Genomic DNA, 20,520 nt, shown 5'->3' with positions numbered 1-20,520 from the left:
AAGCAATCTACAGATTCAATGCAATCCCCATCAAAATACCAATCCAATTCTTCAAAGAGTTAGACAGAACAATTTGCAAATTCATCTGGAATAACAAAAAACCCAGGATAGCTAAAGCTATCCTCAACAATAAAAGGACTTCAGGGGGAATCACTATCCCTGAACTCAAGCAGTATTACAGAGCAATAGTGATAAAAACTGCATGGTATTGGTACAGAGACAGACAGATAGACCAATGGAATAGAGTTGAAGACCCAGAAATGAACCCACACACCTATGGTCACTTGATTTTTGACAAAGGAGCCAAAACCATCCAATGAAAAAAGATAGCATTTTCAGCAAATGGTGCTGGTTCAACTGGAGAGCAACATGTAGAAGAATGCAGATCGATCCATACTTATCACCCTGTACAAAGCTTAAGTCCAAGTGGATCAAGGACCTCCGCATCAAACCAGACACACTCAAACTAATAGAAGAAAAACTAGGGAAACATCTGGAACACATGGGCACTGGAAAAAATTTCCTGAACAAAACACCAATGGCTTATGCTCTAAGATCAAGAATCGACAAATGGGATCTCATAAAACTGCAAAGCTTCTGTAAGGCAAAGGACACTGTGGTTAGGACAAAACGGCAACCAACAGATTGGGAAAAGATCTTTACCAATCCTACAACAGATAGAGGCCTTATATCCAAAATATACAAAGAACTCAAGAAGTTAGACCGCAGGGAAACAAATAACCCTATTAAAAAATGGGGTTCAGAGCTAAACAAAGAATTCACAGCTGAGGAATGCCGAATGGCTGAGAAACACCTAAAGAAATGTTCAACATCTTTAGTCATAAGGGAAATGCAAATCAAAACAACCCTGAGATTTCACCTCACACCAGTGCGATTGGCTAAGATCAAAAACTCAGGTGACAGCAGATGCTGGCGAGGATGTGGAGAAAGAGGAACACTCCTCCATTGTTGGTGGGATTGCAGACTGGTACAACCATTCTGGAAATCAGTCTGGAGGTTCCTCAGAAAGTTGGACATTGAACTGCCTAAGGGTCCAGCTATACCTCTCTTGGGCATATACCCACAAGATGCCCCAACATATAAAAGAGACACGTGCTCCACTATGTTCATCGCAGCCTTATTTATAATAGCCAGAAACTGGAAAGAACCCAGATGCCCTTCAACAGAGGAATGGATACAGAAAATGTGGTACATCTACACAATGGAATATTACTCAGCTATCAAAAACAACGAGTTTATGAAATTCGTAGGCAAATGGTTGGAACTGGAAAATATCATCCTGAGTGAGCTAACCCAATCACAGAAAGACATACATGGTATGCACTCATTGATAAGTGGCTATTAGCCCAAATGCTTGAATTACCCTAGATCCCTAGAACAAACGAAACTCAAGACGGATGATCAAAATGTGAATGCTTCACTCCTTCTTTAAATGAGGAAAAAGAATACCCTTGGCAGGGAAGGGAGAGGCAAAGATTAAAACAGAGACTTAAGGAACACCCTTTCAGAGCCTGCCCCACATGTGGCCCATACATATACAGCCACCCAATTAGACAAGATGGATGAAGCAAAGAAGTGCAGACCGACAGGAGCCGGATGTAGATCGCTCCTGAGAGACACAGCCAGAATACAGCAAATACAGAGGCGAATGCCAGCAGCAAACCACTGAACTGAGAATAGGTCCTCTATTGAAGGAATCAGAGAATGAACTGGAAGAGCTTGAAGGGGCTCGAGACCCCAAAAGTACAACAATGCCAAGCAACCAGAGCTTCCAGGGACTAAGCCACTACCTAAAGACTATACATGGACTGACCCTGGACTCTGACCCCATAGGTAGCAATGAATATCCTAGTAAGAGCACCAGTGGAAGGGGAAGCCCTGGGTCCTGCTAAGACTGAACCCCCAGTGAACTAGTCTATGGGGGGAGGGCGGCAATGGGGGGAGGGTTGGGAGGGGAACACCCATAAGGAAGGGGAGGGGGGAGGGGGATGTTTGCCCGGAAACCGGGAAAGGGAATAACACTCGAAATGTATATAAGAAATACTCAAGTTAATAAAAAAAAATATTTAACATAAAAAATAATGTGTCAATTATGTTTTCTTTCTCTGAAAATTTTGGCAATTTTAATAATATAATACAAAATAATAAGTAAAAGCATGTTTTCTTATCAAGTTAACCCCCCTCCAAAAAAATAATAGAAGAAAACACCTGAGACATTTTCGTAAACTCATCTTCTACCCTGCTCTTTTTCATTAAAATGCTCTCCCTGTGATTTCAACACCCTTTTCATGTTTTTCTCCTTTGTTATCCTGTAGTTTCCGCTACATACCTACTGACTCTTTGTGTACTGACTCTCCTAAATTTTGCAAAGTACCAACAACTGGAGGTTCAACTAAAGAAGAAAAGTTAACTAATACAGTAACATGTACCATAGGATCAATTTAATATAAGAGTCATCCTGTCTCCCTTGAACATAAAATAGAGAATAAAATACTGACTGGTTTTAAACAAATAGAAAGGCTAACAGAAATATAAAATATAAGGTTTTTATATACATTGAAGTGTGATTCCCAATAAAAGACCTATATTTGAGAATTAAATTGAAGAATTAAATTTCAAAAAGAGCCGCCCCTTCCCCTTCCTTCACTCCCTGAGGATGGGTCATCCCCCTGCCCAGTGAGATGAATCATCCCACCCCACATTGCTGAGTGGCTAGATGGCACGTACTCTTTGCTGATGTAATCCCGCTCCAAAAGTAACTGTGCACCATTTGAACTAGCCAATCATGTGTAACCTCGAGAAATTCCTTGGCTTCTCCTATATAAACCCATGCCTGCAGAGGCTCGTCGGCTCCTCCTCTATCTCCTGCGTGAGATGCGGTGTCGGCCCGAGATCTCGTTAATAAAGCTGCCTCTTGTTATTACATCAAGATCGGCTTCTCGAGTTTCCTGGGGCACGCCGCCATCCCGAGACTGGAGCGAGAGTCTCCCCAATTTGGGGTTCTTTCATTTGTTCTTTCAAAATGATTATCTGAAATCTGAGAATGAAGAGGAAACAGCTCTAGGTAGGAGAGGACAAATCAACTAGAATGGTAAGGGCTCAGAGAGAGAGAGAGAGAGAGAGACAGAGAGAGAGAGAGACAGAGAGAGAGAGAGACAGAGAGAGAAGTGGAGAGATGTGGCTACAGAAAGATACAAAGTTCATTGTTTAGACATATTGCATATGTGTGGATTTATTATTTTTAAGAAGCAGGATAAAAGAAACGAATATAATTATTGAGTTTCCATGATAATTTCCACAGCAAAATATGTATTTCGATAAAATGTATTAAGTTAATTCTACAGTTAAGAGTGTATATTGCTTCTACAGAGGACTAGTATTTAGTTTAAGCACCTACATGGTGTCTCACAATCATCCAATAATCCGTACCTGTACTTCCAGTATTGGTAAATAGAACACATTGTTTCTCTCTTCACAGGCAGGAAGAACACATGTTTTATACATACATGCCTGCAGGCAGAACACCGATCCATACACAAAAAGTGAATACATACATCTAAAAGAATAAATGAATGTAAAAATAAAACTTTTTTTAGGTGAGGGGGAATCTTTGTTAACACATTCAAGCACATGTTCAAAACTTAGCAACATCACCTTTGTTGAAGTAGTATTTTAGCTAAATCTTCCTCTACCCTCTGAATTTAAATGATAGTGTCCATTTGGCACTTGGATATCAAAGAGAGAGATGCAACGAATAAAGAAAAGGGAAGAGAAGATGGGAGGAAAAAGAAAGGAAAGAAAGAAGAAAGGAAAGAAAGAAGGGAGGAAGGGAAAAGAAAGATCAAAAGGGGATAAAGTAGGAGGTAGATGTTTGTGCAGAATTTTATGAGAAATCTGCAAACCTCTACCAGAATAGTCAACTTTTTAGTTGCCTTGCGAGCCCTGCTGTTTAAATTTGGCTTTCCTCTTGAGTACCAGGTCTTAGCTCTCCTTAGAGCACTTACTTGAGAAAGCTTTCTCAGAATCTTTGAAATGTAAATCTTTCTCCAGCACCTTTTAAGGTTTACAGCCGGAGACTCTCTCTAAGAGCTGTAGGCCGCCCCTTTGAAATGGAATCAACAGAAAAGAAAGGGGCCTACCTCCTTTCCTGCAGACAGAGGAGTCAGATTGGGAACTGGAATTAGCAAACAAAAGCAGCACTGCACCTCCCTATGCTGAAGGCCTCTTGCTCTACCACTTTTAACCCTTACCAGGGCAGAAACTTTCCCTACTGTGGTTTCATGGTAGTTAAAGTCTGTCAAGTCTTTATGAACTATTAGCGTGAATACAGTTTTCCTTTGACATTAGCATCAGAGAATACAAAATCATTCCACAAAAATTTACTGTATTTTCTTGTTGTTCTTATTTTGAGAACTGTGTTTTTGAGACAAACTTTCTGTCTGTATCCCAGGCTGGCATTGCAATTCTCTGTCCTCCTGCCCGGGTCTCCTTATTCCAGAAATTGGAAGAATGTATTAAATAAATACAAATTATTAGAAATACAAATGAAATATGACCATTACTTCATGCAATATTGTTTCCCATGATAAATTTTATGATTGGGACACCAGTAGTGATATATCTATATCTATATCTATATATCTATATCTATATCTATATCTCAGTATGTCAGATAAAATTTTGAGAAATATTATTTATAGTTCAAATATTTAAGGTTGCTAAGATTACATTTCTCCCCAGTAGTCATTAAGATTTTAGAACATGCCAATTTCTTATTTTGGTTACTATTTACTATAAGAAGACTTGTTGCATGGAGACCTATGGCATGTTCCTAAGCAGAGTTTGAAATGACTGTGACTAGATTCTGATGAAGTTGGCAGGAAGTCGAATTCTTATCACATGGTCATTATGTTGCTGAGGATCGCTTTGTCAAACAATCCAAACATAGGGTTTAAATCCGACTTTAAATCTAACTTTAGTACTGAGAGAGAGAGAGAGAGAGAGAGAGAGAGAGAGAGAGAGACTTTTTCAGTCTTTGAATGTAGCAGCAATTTACAGACCAGTACCAAATCCTTACATTTAAATATTAAGAGAGTAAACGAATAAGAAAATGAACTGTAAAAAAGAAAAGATAAGCAAAAACTCTGAGAGAACACATAAATTAAATATAACGGGACACAAAAGAACAGCAATGGATACATAATGCAAAGGCCTTTCAGTAACGTACATATTTACGTTATGGTATTTCAATTATATGTACTTGCTTTAGAGTATTAGAGTCTTCTAATCTTCCTAAACATGAGTGGTAAAACACACCGCATTTAAGATAAATATTCCATATCTCTTAATGTATACAGAGTATACAGAGTAGGTATAGAAACCTTCTGCAGCATTTTATATTTATAATTTTCACTATTAGTTGATTGACTGATCAAACTGTTTGTTAATGTAGATTATGTTTGGGTCACTCATATTTTTCTAAGAGAAGGTCATGTATTGCTCCAGGTGTTGTATCTATGCAGCCAACTGCCCACTGACATTCTGGCTAACACTCCTAAGCCCATGGTGCCTACTGTGCGTCCCTGGCAACAACTTCTAAAACTCAATTGGAAAAATATTTTGACACTTCCTCAAGTATTCCAGCAAACTGAGATTATGTATTGTCACTGTGAATTCAATTATTAATTGATCAATCCCTACTCTCTAAAATAACTGGTGGTTTAGGATTTTCTTTGCCTCCAAGGAAATTAAATGCAAATCTGTGCCAGTCCCCTGTTAATAACAACTCCTTGAAGAAGAGTGCTAGAGTACAAATGGGAAGCCCTGCAGCAGTCCGGGTTAACTGTAACTCAGTTCCATTCTATTTTATTTTCTTAATAACCCAATGTATAAAACTTTCTTGATTTTTCTCTCTCTCTGAATTTTTGTCCTTAAAATGAGTATAAGATTCAAAATAAAACCTCAAAGAACTTAACACAGATTCAAATTAGAGTTCCGGCTTCTTCCTTTTCACATAGGTTTATAGAGGATAGGTTTTTGAAATCCTAGTGTCAGAATAAATACCAGTGTCTCAACTGCTTGCCACTTAAAGTTTAGAAGTAATTCTCTCAAACAGGTAAAGCCATTCCTTGAAATTTTCAAATAAAAAGAAAAGCCTCTATTCTCAACCTTTTCACTGTGGGCACTGAATATTCAGAAACAAATCTTGAAAAGAAAAAGCTTAAGGTGGTTTTAATCTAATTTATAAAGTGTTGTAAGCATGTATACTATGTTTCTATATCAAATCTCAATTTTTTCCTCTGTATGTCCATTGATGTGTTTATGAATACAGATAAATAGAGGGGAGATATGTTTTAAGCATATGTGGTGAGGTCCCATGCTGAGGCATCCCTTCCCCCTGAGGAGCAAGCCACAGGACGGTATACTATAGAATAGAGTTTATTCAGGGCATGCGCAGGGGAGTTAAGAGGGTAATAGAGGCAGAGAAAGGCAGAGAGAGGGATTAGAAAAGTAGAGGCTGGCCATGAGCATGTGGAAGGGGCAGGGGGGCGGAGGATGGGGAAAGAGTGGAAGCAAGAAGGCAAGAGCAAGAGAAAGAGGAAGGGCAAGGAGCCCCTTTTATAGTGAGCCAGGCACACCACAGTTGCCAAGTAACTGTGGGGCAGAGCTGAGACAAAATGCCCACACCAACCATTCTTTCTTTTCATCTAAAAGAAAGGGCTAACGAAAAATTCCGAATTTTAAGAAAAAGTCAAAATCATGAATCCTGGTATATTAAATTTATTGAAAAAGAATAATAATATTTCTTTGCAATAAATTTAAAATGTTGCCAACAAGTTGAAAGCAATGAATTTGTTGGAATGTAGACAGCCTTCTCAACAGTGATGAAAAAATGGATACACATACAAAGACTGATGTTTTTTTATTCACGCAAAGATTCACTTAAATGGATCAGTGATCTTAAAATATGAACTCAGACATTTAAATTCCTAAGAAAAAATGTACTGAGGTATCTGAAAAGGAATGCAATAGCACAATAAATAACCTTAACACTTAAAACCAACAGAAGATGCTACATGAAATTAAAACTCCGCACAGCAAAATCCAAACAAAAAAACAAATATAATAGCAGAAAAGGCTCCATAGTGAAAAACAGCATATATAAATGCTGTTATATGTTAAAAGTGATAAAATGATTGCCAACTGTATATTATGTAGGTAGTTAATGTCCAGATGATACGTGAAAAAACCTGAAACACATAAATACTCCTAAAGTGACAAAAAAATTGCAGTCAATAACTGGACTAATAAATAAAATGAACACTTAAAATATAAATACAAATGAAAAACTAAGAGATATTTGAAACAAATCTGGTATGGTAGAACACACCTGTAATCTCAGAACTTGAAAGGTAAAGGTAGAGCATTCAGAATTCAATGTCCATTCCTCTGTTGAAGGACATATGGGTTCTTTCCAGCTTCGGGCTATTATAAATAAGGCTACTATGAACATAGTGGAGCATGTGTCCTTGTTATACGATATATTATATCTTTTGGGTATATGCTAAGGAGTGGTATAGAGGGACCCTCAGGTAGTACTATGTCTAATTTTCTGAGGAACCTCCAGACTGATTTCCAGAGTGGTTGTACCAGTCTGCAATCCCACCAACAATGGAGGAGTGTTCCTCTTTCTCAATATCCTCGCCAGCATCTGCTGTCACCTGAGTTTTTGATCTTAGACATTTTAATTGGTGTGAGGTAGAATCTCAGCATTGTTTTGATTTGCATTTCCCGGATGATTAAGGATGTTGAACATTTCTTTAGATGCTTCTCTCACATTCTATATTCCTCAGCTGTGAATTCTTTGTTTAGTTCTGTACCCATTTTAATAGGGTTATTTGGCTCTCTAGAGTCTAACTTCTTGAGTTCTTTCTATATTTTGGATATTAGCCCTCTATCAGATGTAGGATTGTTAAAGATCTTTTCCCAATCTGTTGGTTGCTGTTTTGTCCTAAAGAGTGTCCATTGGCTTACAGAAGCTTAGCAATTTTGTGAATTCCCATTTGTAGCTTCTTGATCTTAGAGCATAAGCTATTGGGGTTTTGTTCAGGAAATTTTCCCCAGTGCCCATGTATTTGAGACTCTTTCTGATACTTTCTCTTCTATTAGTTTCAGTGTATTATGTGGAGGTCATTGGTCCACTAGGACTTGAGCTTTGTACAGGGCGAAAAGAATGGCTCAATTTGCATTCTTCTACATGCTAACCTTCAGCTGAACCAGCACCATCTATTGAAAATGCTATCTTTTCACCACTGGATGGTTTTAGCTCCTTAGTCAAAGATCAAGTGACCATAGGTGTGAGGTTCATTTAAGGGTTTTCAGTTCTATTCCATCGATATACCTGCCTGTCTCTGTACCAGTACCATGCAGTTTTTGGAGTGCTACTCAGCTATTAAAAACAATGACTTCGGGGAGGGCGGAAAAAAAAAACAATGACTTCATGAAATTATTAGGTAAATGTATGGAACTAGAAAATATCATCTTGAGTGAGATAACCTAACCACAAAGAACACACATGTTATGCACTCACTGATAAGTAGATATTAGCCCCAAAGCTCAGAATACCCAAGAAATAATTCACAGACCATATGAAGCTCAAGAAGAAGGAAGACCAAAATGTGTTTGCTTCAGTCCATTTTAGAAGGGGAAACAATATACTCATGGGAGGAAATACAGGGAGAAAGAGTAGAGCAGCAACTGAAGGAAAGGCCATCCAGAGCCTGTCCCACATGGTGATCCATCCCATGTGCAACCACCAAACCCAGTCACTATTGCTGATGCAAAGAGGTGCTTATTGACAGGTTCCTGATATGAATGTTCCCAGAGAGGGTATTCCAGAGCCTTACTGATACAGATGAGGATGCTTACAACTAACCATTGAACTGAGAATGGGGACCTCAATGGTGGAGTTAGAGAAAGGACTGAAAGAGCTGAAGGAGTTTGTAACCCCATAGGAAGACCAACAATAACAACCAACCTGACTCCCCAGAATTTCTAGGGACTAAACCACCAACCAAATAGTACACATGGAGGGACCCATGGCTCCAGCTGCATATGTAGCAAAGGATAGCATTGTCTGCAGCAATAGGAGGAGAATCCCTTGGATATATAAATACGTTTTTCCCCAGTGTAGGGGAATGGCAGTGTTTTGAGTTGGGAGTGGGTGGGTGGGAGGGGGAGCATCCTCACAGAAGCAGGGAGAGGGTGTATGGGAGAGGGGGGGAACTGGGAAAGGGGATAGCACTTGAAATGTAAATACACAAAATTTTATATATATATATATTATAATAAATAGTAGAAAATATAGGATGCAACAAAAAAGAAAAAAGAAAAAAAAAGAATTCAAGGTTAAGTTTGCGATTCTATCAGCAAAGGATGGAATTTCCCCACATGCTCCCCAGCATGTGATGCTCCTTGAGTTTTTTATCTTCGCCATTCTCACTTCTGTAAGGTAAAATCTCATGGTTGTTTTGATTTACATTTCCTTGATGACTAAGGGCTCTGAACATTTCTTTAAGTGTTTCTTAGCCATTTGACATTCTGTTGTAAATTCCCTTTTTAGCTCTGTACCCCATTTTAAAAATTGGGTTATTTCATTTTTTTGGAGATTAACTACTTGAGTTGTTTATATATTTTAGATATTAGCTCTCTATCAGCTGTAGGGTTAATGAAGATTTTTTTTCTTAATCTCTACTTTGCCAATTTGTCCTATTGACAGTGTCTTTTGCCTTACAGAGGCATTTCAGTTTCATGAGGTCCCATTTGTCAGTTTTTGAACTTAGAGCCTGAGCCATTGGTATTCTGTTCAGGAAATTTCCATCTGTGTCAGTTGAGGTGGGATTGCAAACTGATTCAGCCACTCTGGATATCAATCTGGCAGTTAGTTCCTTAGGAAATTGGAAATAGTTCCAACTGGAGACCCAGCTATACTAGTTCTGGACATATACCCAAATTGTACTATGCTATATCACAAGGATATCTTTTCTGCTATGTTCACAGAAGCATTATTTGTAATAGCTAGAATCTGGAAACAACCCAGATGTCCCTCAAACAAAGAATGGATACAGAAAATGTGAGTCATTTACACAGTGGAGTACTATTCAGCTATTAAAAACAAGGACATCATGAATTGTGCAGGCAAATGGATGCAACTATAAAATATCATTCTGAGTTAGGTAACTAGATTCAAAAGGGCATGCATGGTATGTACTCACTTATAAGTGGATATTAGCCCAAAAAAGTAGAGAATACTTAGGATACAACCCCCACAGACTGAAAGAAATTTAATAAGCAGGAATGCCAAAGTAAGGATGCATCAATCCCACTTAGATGGGAAAAGAAAATAATCACAGGAAGCAAAGGGATGGAGGACCTGGATGAGAGAGGGAAGGAGGAGGGGAAAAGGGGAACAAGGTCAAGAATGAGAGTGGGGATAGGAGAGAAGCCAAGAGGGCCAGGGGAATAAATAGAGATATGCAGCCTAGTAGGGAGGGATTGTGTAGCAGGTAGGGGAACACTCTAGAAATTACCAGAGACTGGGGAGGTGAGAGACTCTCAGGACTCAATGAGACTGACCATAGACAAAATCCCCAACAGTGGGGAGAAGAAACTTAAAGAGTCTACCTCCAGTAGACAAACCGAACCTCAAGTGGAGGGATGGGGTTATCAACATACAGTAAACTTTTGATCCAGAATTGTTCCCCTGTAGGGGAACTATAGGGGCAAAAATTGAGAAGAGGCTGAAGGAAAGGCAGTCCAGTGCCTAACCCAAGTTAGGATCCATCTCATTGGGAGTGGGGGGTGACCAAGGCCTGACATTTTTACTAATTCTGTGATGTGCATACAGACAGGAATCTAGCAGCATGGCTGGGCCCTACTAGTAGCTGAGACAGATGCAGATACTTGCAATCAACTTAAGTGAGAGACCCCTATGGCTGAAATAAGGGAATTTGACTCCATAAGAAGACCACCAATCTCAACTAACCTGGTCTCCTGGGAGCTCCCAAAGATTAAGCACAGGCTGATCACAGGTACCATGCTCATATATAGCAGAGACCTGCCTGGTCTGGCCTCAGTGGGAGATGTGCCTAATCCTGGAGACTTCATGCCCCAGGGAAGAGGAATGCAGAGGTCTGGAGGTGAGTTAAGAGGTTAAGAGGGGAGCTGCGGCGGTCCGACTGCGAGAGCAGCGCAGCGGCGGCGGCGCGGGGCTGCAGTGGGCGTCCCGCGGCCGAGACCATGGCTGGAGGCAAAGCTGGAAAAGACAGCGGGAAGGCCAAGGCTAAGGCAGTGTCTCGCTCACAGAGAGCTGGGCTCCAGTTTCCTGTGGGCTGCATCCACAGACACTTGAAGACTCGCACCACAAGCCATGGACGGGTGGGCGCCACTGCTGCTGTGTACAGTGCTGCAATTCTGGAGTACCTCACAGCTGAGGTGTTGGAGTTGGCAGGTAATGCTTCTAAAGATCTCAAAGTAAAGCGCATCACCCCACGTCACTTACAGCTTGCAATCCGAGGTGACGAAGAGTTGGATTCACTGATCAAGGCTACCATAGCCGGGGGCGGTGTGATTCCGCACATCCACAAGTCTCTGATCGGAAAGAAGGGGCAGCAGAAAACTGCTTAGGACGTGAGTCACTGACCTGCTGTCCTCACTGTGTGTGACTGGGCAGAAGGTACCAGTCGGTGTGTGGGAAAGCATAGACAATTGCTGTAGACAGAAGACACATTTGTATGTTTTTAGACTCTCGAAGTTTGATAAACTCCTTTCCCTGTGGTCAGTCATGTGTTGACTGGCCAGGTCTCTCCCTTGTGTTTTATACAAAAATAGAATTGATAAACATTTTTTACAAAAGGAAAAAAAAAGAGGTTAAGAGGGGAAACCCTCTCAGAAGCAGGGGGAGGATGAATAGGATGAAGAACTGTGGGAAGGGGGAACTGGAAGGAGCAGTGGCTGGAATGTAAATAAAATAAAACAAAATAAAAAAAGAAATCCAGGTCCTTTTCTCCACTATCAAGGTAGTTCTAACTTGGGCTATACAATACCCTTCTCAAACAAACATAGTAACAACAACAACAAAAACAAAATATAAAAGTTACATTCATCCTCATCTTTGGCCATCAGAGAACTGCATCTTAAAATTAAATTTCCATTGCTAGTAAGATTGAACATTATTATCATAAAAACTAATAGTAAAGATATATGGGATGATACACTGTTATTCACGGCTGATATAATTAACATCTTATCTGGTACATTGTTGTAGTTTTGGTCTAAATGCTCCTTGTATTACATTAATCAGGTCCTGAAATTACACAAGAATCTGCATGTAAGAAATTGAGGTAACCCTGCCCCGACTTGTTTTGATCGGTAAATAAAGTTATCTGTGGCCAATGACTGGGCAGGGAGACAGAAGCAAGACTTTTAGGATTCTCAGGCAAGGGAGTGAGGATGAAGCAAGGAGGAGGAAAGCCATTATTTCTGGAAAGGAAGAGAGACACCAGACCTGAGAGTTTCAGGAGACAAACAGCATAGCAGTCATGTAGGTGTCATGGATTGCAGCTGAAGAGGGCCACAGGTTTGGGTTTAGGGGTGCAAAGATGGAATATAGGATTAGTAAGTAACTCATTCAGGAACGTGGGGGTTGGGGTTAGTCACCCACATGGAGGTTAGAAAGTAGCCTAGTCATTGAGTTGTTTGAGGCATATAAATATATAAAGTCTGTGTGCTTGTATTTCATTGGGAACCTAGAACATTGGGGTGGATAGAGAAATGTGTGCCTCCATTACTGGATTTGATTTGAGTAGGATTAATTGGGTTCAACTACAGTAGAGATTCTCTAAAAACCAGTACAGAGATTTGTTTTGTGTTTTTCAAATAACTACAAGCTCACCATCATCACCATCTAAGCTCATAGTTCTCCTGTTGTGGTCATTGTCATGCAACTACTTGAGCTGTGAAGCTATGACAGTCATCCTATGACCATCAAGTATCAATGTAGAATAGAATCAGAGAATTAGAATGTAGAAGTTGGCAGATTGGTAGAATGTTTGACTTTAAAGTACCTGAGCACCGAATAATGTTACCAAGATGTTGGACAATGGCTGTTCCAGCCTAACCCATTAAAACAGTACCAATCAAAGAAACAAACTAGTAAGAGAACTACTAATCAGGATTACCTAATTCATCGAGTTGCTCTCCTCCACTTTGTATTTCTCTTGTCCAAAGGTTTCTTTTTACAAAGCAGAAACTACAATGGGCAAAGTAGACAGGGATTCTGAAGCCATTGAAACAGGAAAGGGAGAACAGACCTCATCATAAAGAAGTAGTTATGTTTCTGAGAAAGATACCCAAAGGTATATGTGTGGTCAAAAATCAGAGAAAGGACTGGAAGAGCTTGAAGGGGCTGGAGACCCCATATGAACAACAATGCCAACCAACCAGAGCTTCCAGGGACTAAGCCACTACCCAAAGACTATATATGGACTGACTCTGGGCTCCAACCTCATAGGTAGCAATGAATAGCCTAGTAAGAGCACCAGTGGAAGAGGAAGCCATTGGTCCTGCCAAGACTGAACCCCCCAGTGAAGGTGATTGTTGGGGGGAGGATAGGGAGTGGAAGCCCATATAAAAGGGGAGGGAGAGGGATTAGGGGGATGTTGGCCTGGAAACCCAGGAAGGAGAAAAAGAGAAAAAAAAAAACCCTCAACCTGGGCTACATTCCCTGAAAAGTACCTTGCACAGAAATGGATTCCAGGCATTTAGAAATGACTGGAAAGAGACTTTTAAAGTGATTTACATGGTGGGCTTTCATTTGCATGATTCTTTCTCCCACCATGCCTATCCATGGAAAGGACTGTTTTTCTAGAAGTTTCTAGGAGATATGTGGTATTTGTTGTTATTGCTGTTTATCCAAGTTTTGTCACATGCCCATTGACCAAATTAACTTCTGTCCCAGAAAATAAGATTTCCAAGAACAGTATAGATATATGCTATACATTGATATGCAAACTATAATGAATGTCTTGGTCTTGTCTTAGTCGTCATCGCTGTCCTCGTCGTCATTGTCCTCCTCCTCCTCCCCCTCCTCCTCCTCCTCCTCCTCCTCCTCCTCCTCTTCCTCCTTTATTTTCAAGAAAAAGAAAAAGCAAGTACTAGGAACTAAGAATGACTGTCCCACAAATCTAAGTATTATTTGTTCAACTCTAGGATCCTAATGACTCTTAGGAAACTCTGTTCTCTGAGAAGTTCCTGATTTAAGGAAGAGATTTTTCAACCTAGTCTTGATAATACGTCATTTGTAATCAATGCAAAAATCCCCACTGGTGGTGAAATAAAAAAAAATGACAGAGATTTTTATGAAAGAACCAACATTTTCTTAGTTTCCGAGAGACCTTTGCCTTTTTCTTCTCCAGTATCTCATAATTACCAAGTTGTTTAGGTTCCAATAATATTTTGTGAATCTTTATCTCCAGTAAATTAATCAATTATAAAACTGGACTGTTTCCTTGTCTGTGTGTCACTTTAATTAAACCAGTATCTCCCTAGACAATGCAAGGTCATTGCTCATACTTACAAAGATTGACAGGTCAATTTTGGAATGCTTTTCAGGAAAAAAAAAAAACAATCTAACCAAAATGTTTACTTTGTCTGTTGTCATCCTGGGTTAATACATATGTAGTGTTGATGCATAAGTTTCTATTGGGAGTCCTGTGGGCTTTGGGAAGGTAATATTAGGAGTAAGTGAGGTTTAGAGATACAGAGTAGGGTGTGAATCATGACTTCTCTCCTTAGAAGCTGTCTGATTTGAAGTAACAGAGACTGATTGATATCCCTGCTTCCTCATCTTTAATTGAGGAAAAATGACAAATCCCACTAGTGTGACCATCCTCACTTTCTCTAGTGTCTTTGACTATTCCTCTGGGCTGAAGTAATTGCATATCTCATATGTGTTATTGTTACTTTTTGTTGTTGTATTTTTCTCTTAAATAGTGGCAAGCCATAAGGAAAATAAGATGTGACAATGTTTTCAGAAAGACAGATGGAACTTGAAATTAGTATCTGAAGTATCCCAGACTGAGGGCTGGAGTGTAGCTTAGTGGATCAGAGTTTATAAATCTCACTGTCTCTCAGATGCTTTATGTGTAATTCCTAACACGTGGAGGATCAAAACCAGCTCTACCTTCAACCAGTGGTTGTGACACTTTCTGACGTAGTTGTCATATGACAATTTTCTGGAAGCTGTTTTATGAGAGGATGTTTTGCTAAAGCAGATATGTGAGATGATGTTTTCCTGAGAAGAGACATGTAGTGTTCTTCTGGAAGCTGCCTCATGAAAGAGCATGTAATGTTTTGATTGACACTTGACATGACACATGATATTTGGAAAGAGTATTAGTATACTCCAACAGACACTGGATAATGCTCTTGCATTGTTTCTCCTTGTTGGTTTTGTTGATCATAGTTGACACTAGTCTGTACCTATGACTACACATTCTTACATTGGTTTGCTTTGCTTTCCTGATATTTGCTTGTCATGACTTCATAGATACTGTGTAGAGAGAAACACATCAAAGATCTTCTGGTGGCATTTCTGCTGCTTCTTTTGACTTCCATAGATTTGTGCCAATCAGTTTCTTCTGAATTCAGTTTCTGTTGCTAATTTGTGTGTAGTGTTTTGCAGGAGTCCTGGAACACCCACTATGTCCCTTTCCACAGTTCTACCTGTATCCGTGGAGGTCAGCTCTAACTGGACACATACAAGAGGTCTATTTAAACTGGAGTCATACAGCTGCAACCTCCCAGGAGATCTGTTCTAATGCATCAGGCCAACCAACCTTAGAAACAACTAGATGTCAGAAGGCAATGTCAAAAGGTAATCTTAGAAAGATAATTGACAGAAGCAATACAATATGGTACCATCAGAAGCCAGTTCTCCTACCACAGCAAGCCCTGGATATCCCAACCCACATGAAGAGCAAGACTGTGACTTTAAATTCCATCTCAAAATGATGATAGAGGCCTTTAAAGAAGATATAAATAATTCCCTTAAATAAATATGGGAAATGCAATCAAACAGGTAAAGGAAATGAATAAAATGGTCCAACACCTAAAAACAGAAATGGAAGCAATAAAGGAAACCTAAATGGAGATAGACACCCTAGGAAAGAGAGAAACTACAGACATATGCATCACCAACATAATATAAGAAATGGAAGAGATAATATTAGGTGTAGGAAATACCATAGAAGAAATGGATACATCAATCAAACAAAACGCTAGAGGTGAAAAAGTGCCTAACATAAAATATCCAGGAAATTTGGGACACAATGAAAACACCAAACCTAAGAATAATAGGACTAGAAGGATGAAGGTTCCCAGTACAGAACCAGTAAACATATTCAACAATCACAGCTGCAAGGGTTAGGGTGAGGGGAGAATCTCTTGGAAGTCCCAGAGACCTGGGATAGAGTGGCTCCCAGGAGTCAAGGCAGTTAGCTTTAGCCAAGAGTGGGGACATGGAACCTGGAAAGGTCGCCTCCTGTAGCCATGGAAGACCTGCAGTGGAGAAATGAGAACACCGACCTACCTATATAACTTTTGACCCCAAATTTATCATTAAATCATGTTTAAAAGAATGTCAAGCTTTACTCTGAGGAAGTCAAAAGGATAGAGGGATGGAGTAGAGATGGAAAGACAGACCAACTAATAGCCAGTCCAACTGGAAACCCATCCTATGTACAACCACCCATCCCTGACATTACTAATGATACTCTGTTATGCTTGCAGATGAGAGCCTAGCATAATTGTAATCTGAAAGGCTCTACCCAGCAGAGGACTGAAACAGATGCAGATACTTACAGCCATACATAAGACAGAGGTCAGGGAAGAGTTGGGGGAAGGATTGAAGGCCCTGAAGTAAATGGGAACCCTACATGAACACCAACAGAGTCAACAAGCCTAGACCCCTGGGAATTCTCATAGTCTGAGCCACTGACCGAAAAACATACATAGGCTGGAAGAGGCAACATTACATAAGTAGCAGTCAGTCAGCTTGGTCTTCATGGCTGCCTTGTCTTGCTCTGTGGGAGGTGTGCCTACTCAGTCAGAGCTTCTCTTGATATTTCAGGGTGAGGAGATAGGGGACATCTTCTCAAAGGAGAAGGAGATGGGGCTGGGGAAGGAATTCTGTGAGGGAGGGACCTGGAACAGGAGCAGCATATAGGATGTAAATAAATAGACTAATTAATTAAAATAATTTTGAACTGTGAAATATAAATTTCTTCCCTCTGAAGAAACACATTGTTGAAGTGATGCTCTGTGTGCTCCTGTCCAGTGTAGCAAGCGATGCTTTATAGTCATTTTAAAAGATTGTTTCTCACATCTGTGATATTTTGTCACATGGCATTTCAAGTATAAATTTTAATTTCAATGTTGTCATCTCAATCTAAACAAGTTGTCAAGTATGGCTCACTTGTCATCCATCTATACTGACCTCTAGACCATCATGTTTATAATTAATAATCTCCAGAGATATATTTGGATTTAATTGGGGGTCTCTAACTTGGTAAAGAGATTACTGTCATTGAATCTAATTTCACATAGCAAAGTGTCAACCTGAGAATGATATTCCTTTTCATACTTCCTAAAACGCAATGCAAACATTGAAAGCACAACTGTGTTATCATCTTATCAGAAGCCATCTTATTTCTTCTGTGTTTAGAGCCCAAATAATTCCAGTGACACGTGGTTCACATAAAAAGAATCATACAATTGCTATGAACATTGATGTGTATAACACACAATAAGAAAAAAAAAGAACACACAGAACATACCTGACACCCTTATCCCCACAGACTATTTAAATACTTTACTTAACTTTTTAATTTCACTAAATGAATTTAAATAATGACCTTAAGATATCTCATAGCTTCATATTTTAATTATTTTAACCAGCATGTATTTACCAAATAATTCTAGCTAATATGTTAAAAACTGAAAAATAAAAATTTGGAATGGTAGGAAAACAGATTTTTTTTTAGAAAAATAAAAGTATATGGATATTTGTAATAGTGAGAATGTATTTATTTCAACTGGGGATGTGAACAGGATTGTAAGGCATTTACTCTGTGCTGAGTCCTCAGTAAGGAGTTGCAATTATCAGATGTGGTAGGTGTTTAATTGCAGGAAGCTTTATGGGCAGAATAAGCATTTCATATGAAACTATGAACAGACATAAAAGTTGAAAATGGAAATTATTTATCTCTATTTATTTTTCTCCTTTCTGTTGCTTTTTAGCTCTTAACATGTGTAACTCACAGTGCTCACTTCATAAACGCAAAGAAAAATTTCTTGACATAAGTCATTGGCAGATAAGTAATAATTATCTTTTTAAAAAATAAGACAGTCCTTTCAAATTTTAACAAAAGTACTTAAAATTTCAATATATAATCAACACAGATGTGTTAAGTTCTAGTGTTTAGGCAGAAAACTCAGGGGAACACATTGTCAGATCGCTGGAGTGTAGTTATAATGTCATTCATTTTCAACAACAACAAAATATTCTTATTTTTGTAAAAATGAACAAAGGATTTTCATTCTCTTCTCTATGAATGTATTACCACTTATAATCTGTTTGAAAATGTCAATACAAGCTCCTTGAACAGCTATGCCAAAGAGAATGAGATTAACAGTTCTCATTTGTTCTCACTCTAGCTTAACCAAAAACCAGTATATCCACCAACATAGGAGAACATATACTAACCAGGAGCTGAGCTGACTGTTGTGACCAAAGCAGGACTCTAGAAAGTGTAGGTATCTTTTGATTGATTATTAATACTTTTCCCTCTTCACATACAAGTGCAAAGCAGCAGAAGGAACATATTATCATGATTCAAATTGATTTCATCCTACAAGGTAAAATTAAGTGGTCTCTAGCAAATCAAAGATCCCTTGCACACATTTCACAACCTCCTGGTCAATAGTGTGCTTCAACATTTCCATGACAACCATCAGTGACTGACAAACTAATTGATTAAGTCCACCTGTAAGCTGTAGCAGTGTGTGCTGCACATTTTCTGCCAGGTTACTCTGTCTCCTGTTGGTATTTTGCTTGCAAGAATCTGGTCTTTTATTTTTTGTTGGACAGCATGAGAAGACAAGTGTTATAACCAATGATATGAGAACCCAAGGATGAATAAATATTTCTTAAACTCTGAATTGGATGTTCTAAAATCTTCTCTAAATGCCCCTGCTGGGGGTGAACTCTTAGTGTGCATAACATGTCTCATCTTCATAATATTTCCTTGTATTGATTGCTCCCTCTACTTTGCTTTCTCTTTATTTTTCTCTCATAACAATAAAGCTTTTGCACACAAGTTAATGGAACACTCAGAAAGTTATGTGAAGCTAATTAAATGTGAAATACACTGTGATTTGTAATATTATTATTGTAACCCAGGGCACAGAATTATAAATTCTGCTTGTGTAAGAAAATTCAACTCAGTAAGTTTTAAACAGAGAGGATAGTAGATATCTACAAAAGATCCCTTTCAGTTACTCACTGTTCATTATCAGTGAAAACAAAATAAAAAAGAAAAACAGACAGAACCACAAATAAATAATACAAACTTTTCATATACATATACTTATCTATCATCTATTTATCTACTGTCTTTCTGTCTGTCTGTGGCCTGTCTATGTATCTACCCATCTACCTATCATCATCTATCTATCATATATAATCTATCACTCTTATCTATGGACCTACATATATCTATAGCCTATCTACCTATCATCTATCTATCAATCTACCTATCTTTCCATAAGATTTTTCATTTTGACTTTTAGGATAAGATGTATTTCAAGGGTTAATAAGCCATCACATGGCCTGGGACATAGAATGAATCAAGTATCCAAGGAGGAAATAAGCTAGCACCAAAATTCATCTACTTATGATTTTTTAATTCAGTTGGCATTAGACACTTAAAATGAAAAAAAGAATTCTTGAAAGCCCATGATGTCAGCATCACTTTCCCAAGATTGTTATCATATATCTTTATATAAATTCCTATTAAGTCACTGCTATTTGGTAAAATTATAATGCACAGTGGGAAATAAGTTTTGGAAGATACCTGATTAATTTAAAATATTTTTATATCTTGAGTTACATTGTTTTAGTCAGATGACTTTTATTTCTTTAACCCTAAATTATGAAATAAAATTTAATTTTAATCTACGAAAGATGTAAGCAGAAAAGAGAATGTGGGGTGGATATGCTCATAAGGAAATGGCCTTATAAAATTCATCATTCTGTGCAATGAATACATATCCAGTAAGTTTGTTAACTGTGGGTATGACTATATCTAAGTCTATCCTTTATATCCTGGAAGAGATGCTTAATAAATTTCATTCGTCTAACAGATTCCATGAAAGTTGTTC

General features: G+C 38.7%; 1 protein-coding gene and 1 long non-coding RNA gene across 5 annotated transcripts; both read left to right on the top strand.

The window, feature by feature from the left end:
• Positions 1 to 11,244: 11,244 nt before the first annotated feature.
• Positions 11,245 to 11,877, top strand: H2az2l3 (H2A.Z histone variant 2 like 3). Its single transcript, XM_003751821.4, has one exon. It carries the CDS (start codon positions 11,320 to 11,322, stop codon positions 11,704 to 11,706), a length of 387 nt encoding a protein of 128 aa, XP_003751869.1. The 5' UTR covers positions 11,245 to 11,319; the 3' UTR covers positions 11,707 to 11,877.
• Positions 11,878 to 12,947: 1,070 nt separating this feature from the next.
• On the top strand, positions 12,948 to 20,200 carry LOC108348843 (uncharacterized). 4 transcript variants are annotated; one of them, XR_010059940.1, is made up of 3 exons: positions 12,948 to 13,670; positions 15,799 to 15,955; positions 18,796 to 20,200. It is a non-coding gene; the product is annotated as an uncharacterized LOC108348843 (long non-coding RNA). The 4 variants fall into 4 exon arrangements; XR_010059938.1 differs by having other exon boundaries at positions 15,764 to 15,955; XR_010059939.1 differs by having other exon boundaries at positions 15,754 to 15,955.
• The last annotated feature ends 320 nt before the right edge of the window (positions 20,201 to 20,520 follow it).

This window comes from Rattus norvegicus, chromosome 18, assembly GCF_036323735.1.
Source record: "Rattus norvegicus strain BN/NHsdMcwi chromosome 18, GRCr8, whole genome shotgun sequence".
Taxonomy (NCBI): domain Eukaryota; kingdom Metazoa; phylum Chordata; class Mammalia; order Rodentia; family Muridae; genus Rattus; species Rattus norvegicus.
This window is presented reverse-complemented; position numbering and strand designations above follow the sequence as displayed.

Bases quoted from the DNA above. Each gene is read 5' to 3' on its own strand.
- H2az2l3 (XM_003751821.4), top strand. From the start codon at position 11,320: ATGGCTGGAGGCAAAGCTGGAAAAGACAGCGGGAAGGCCAAGGCTAAG.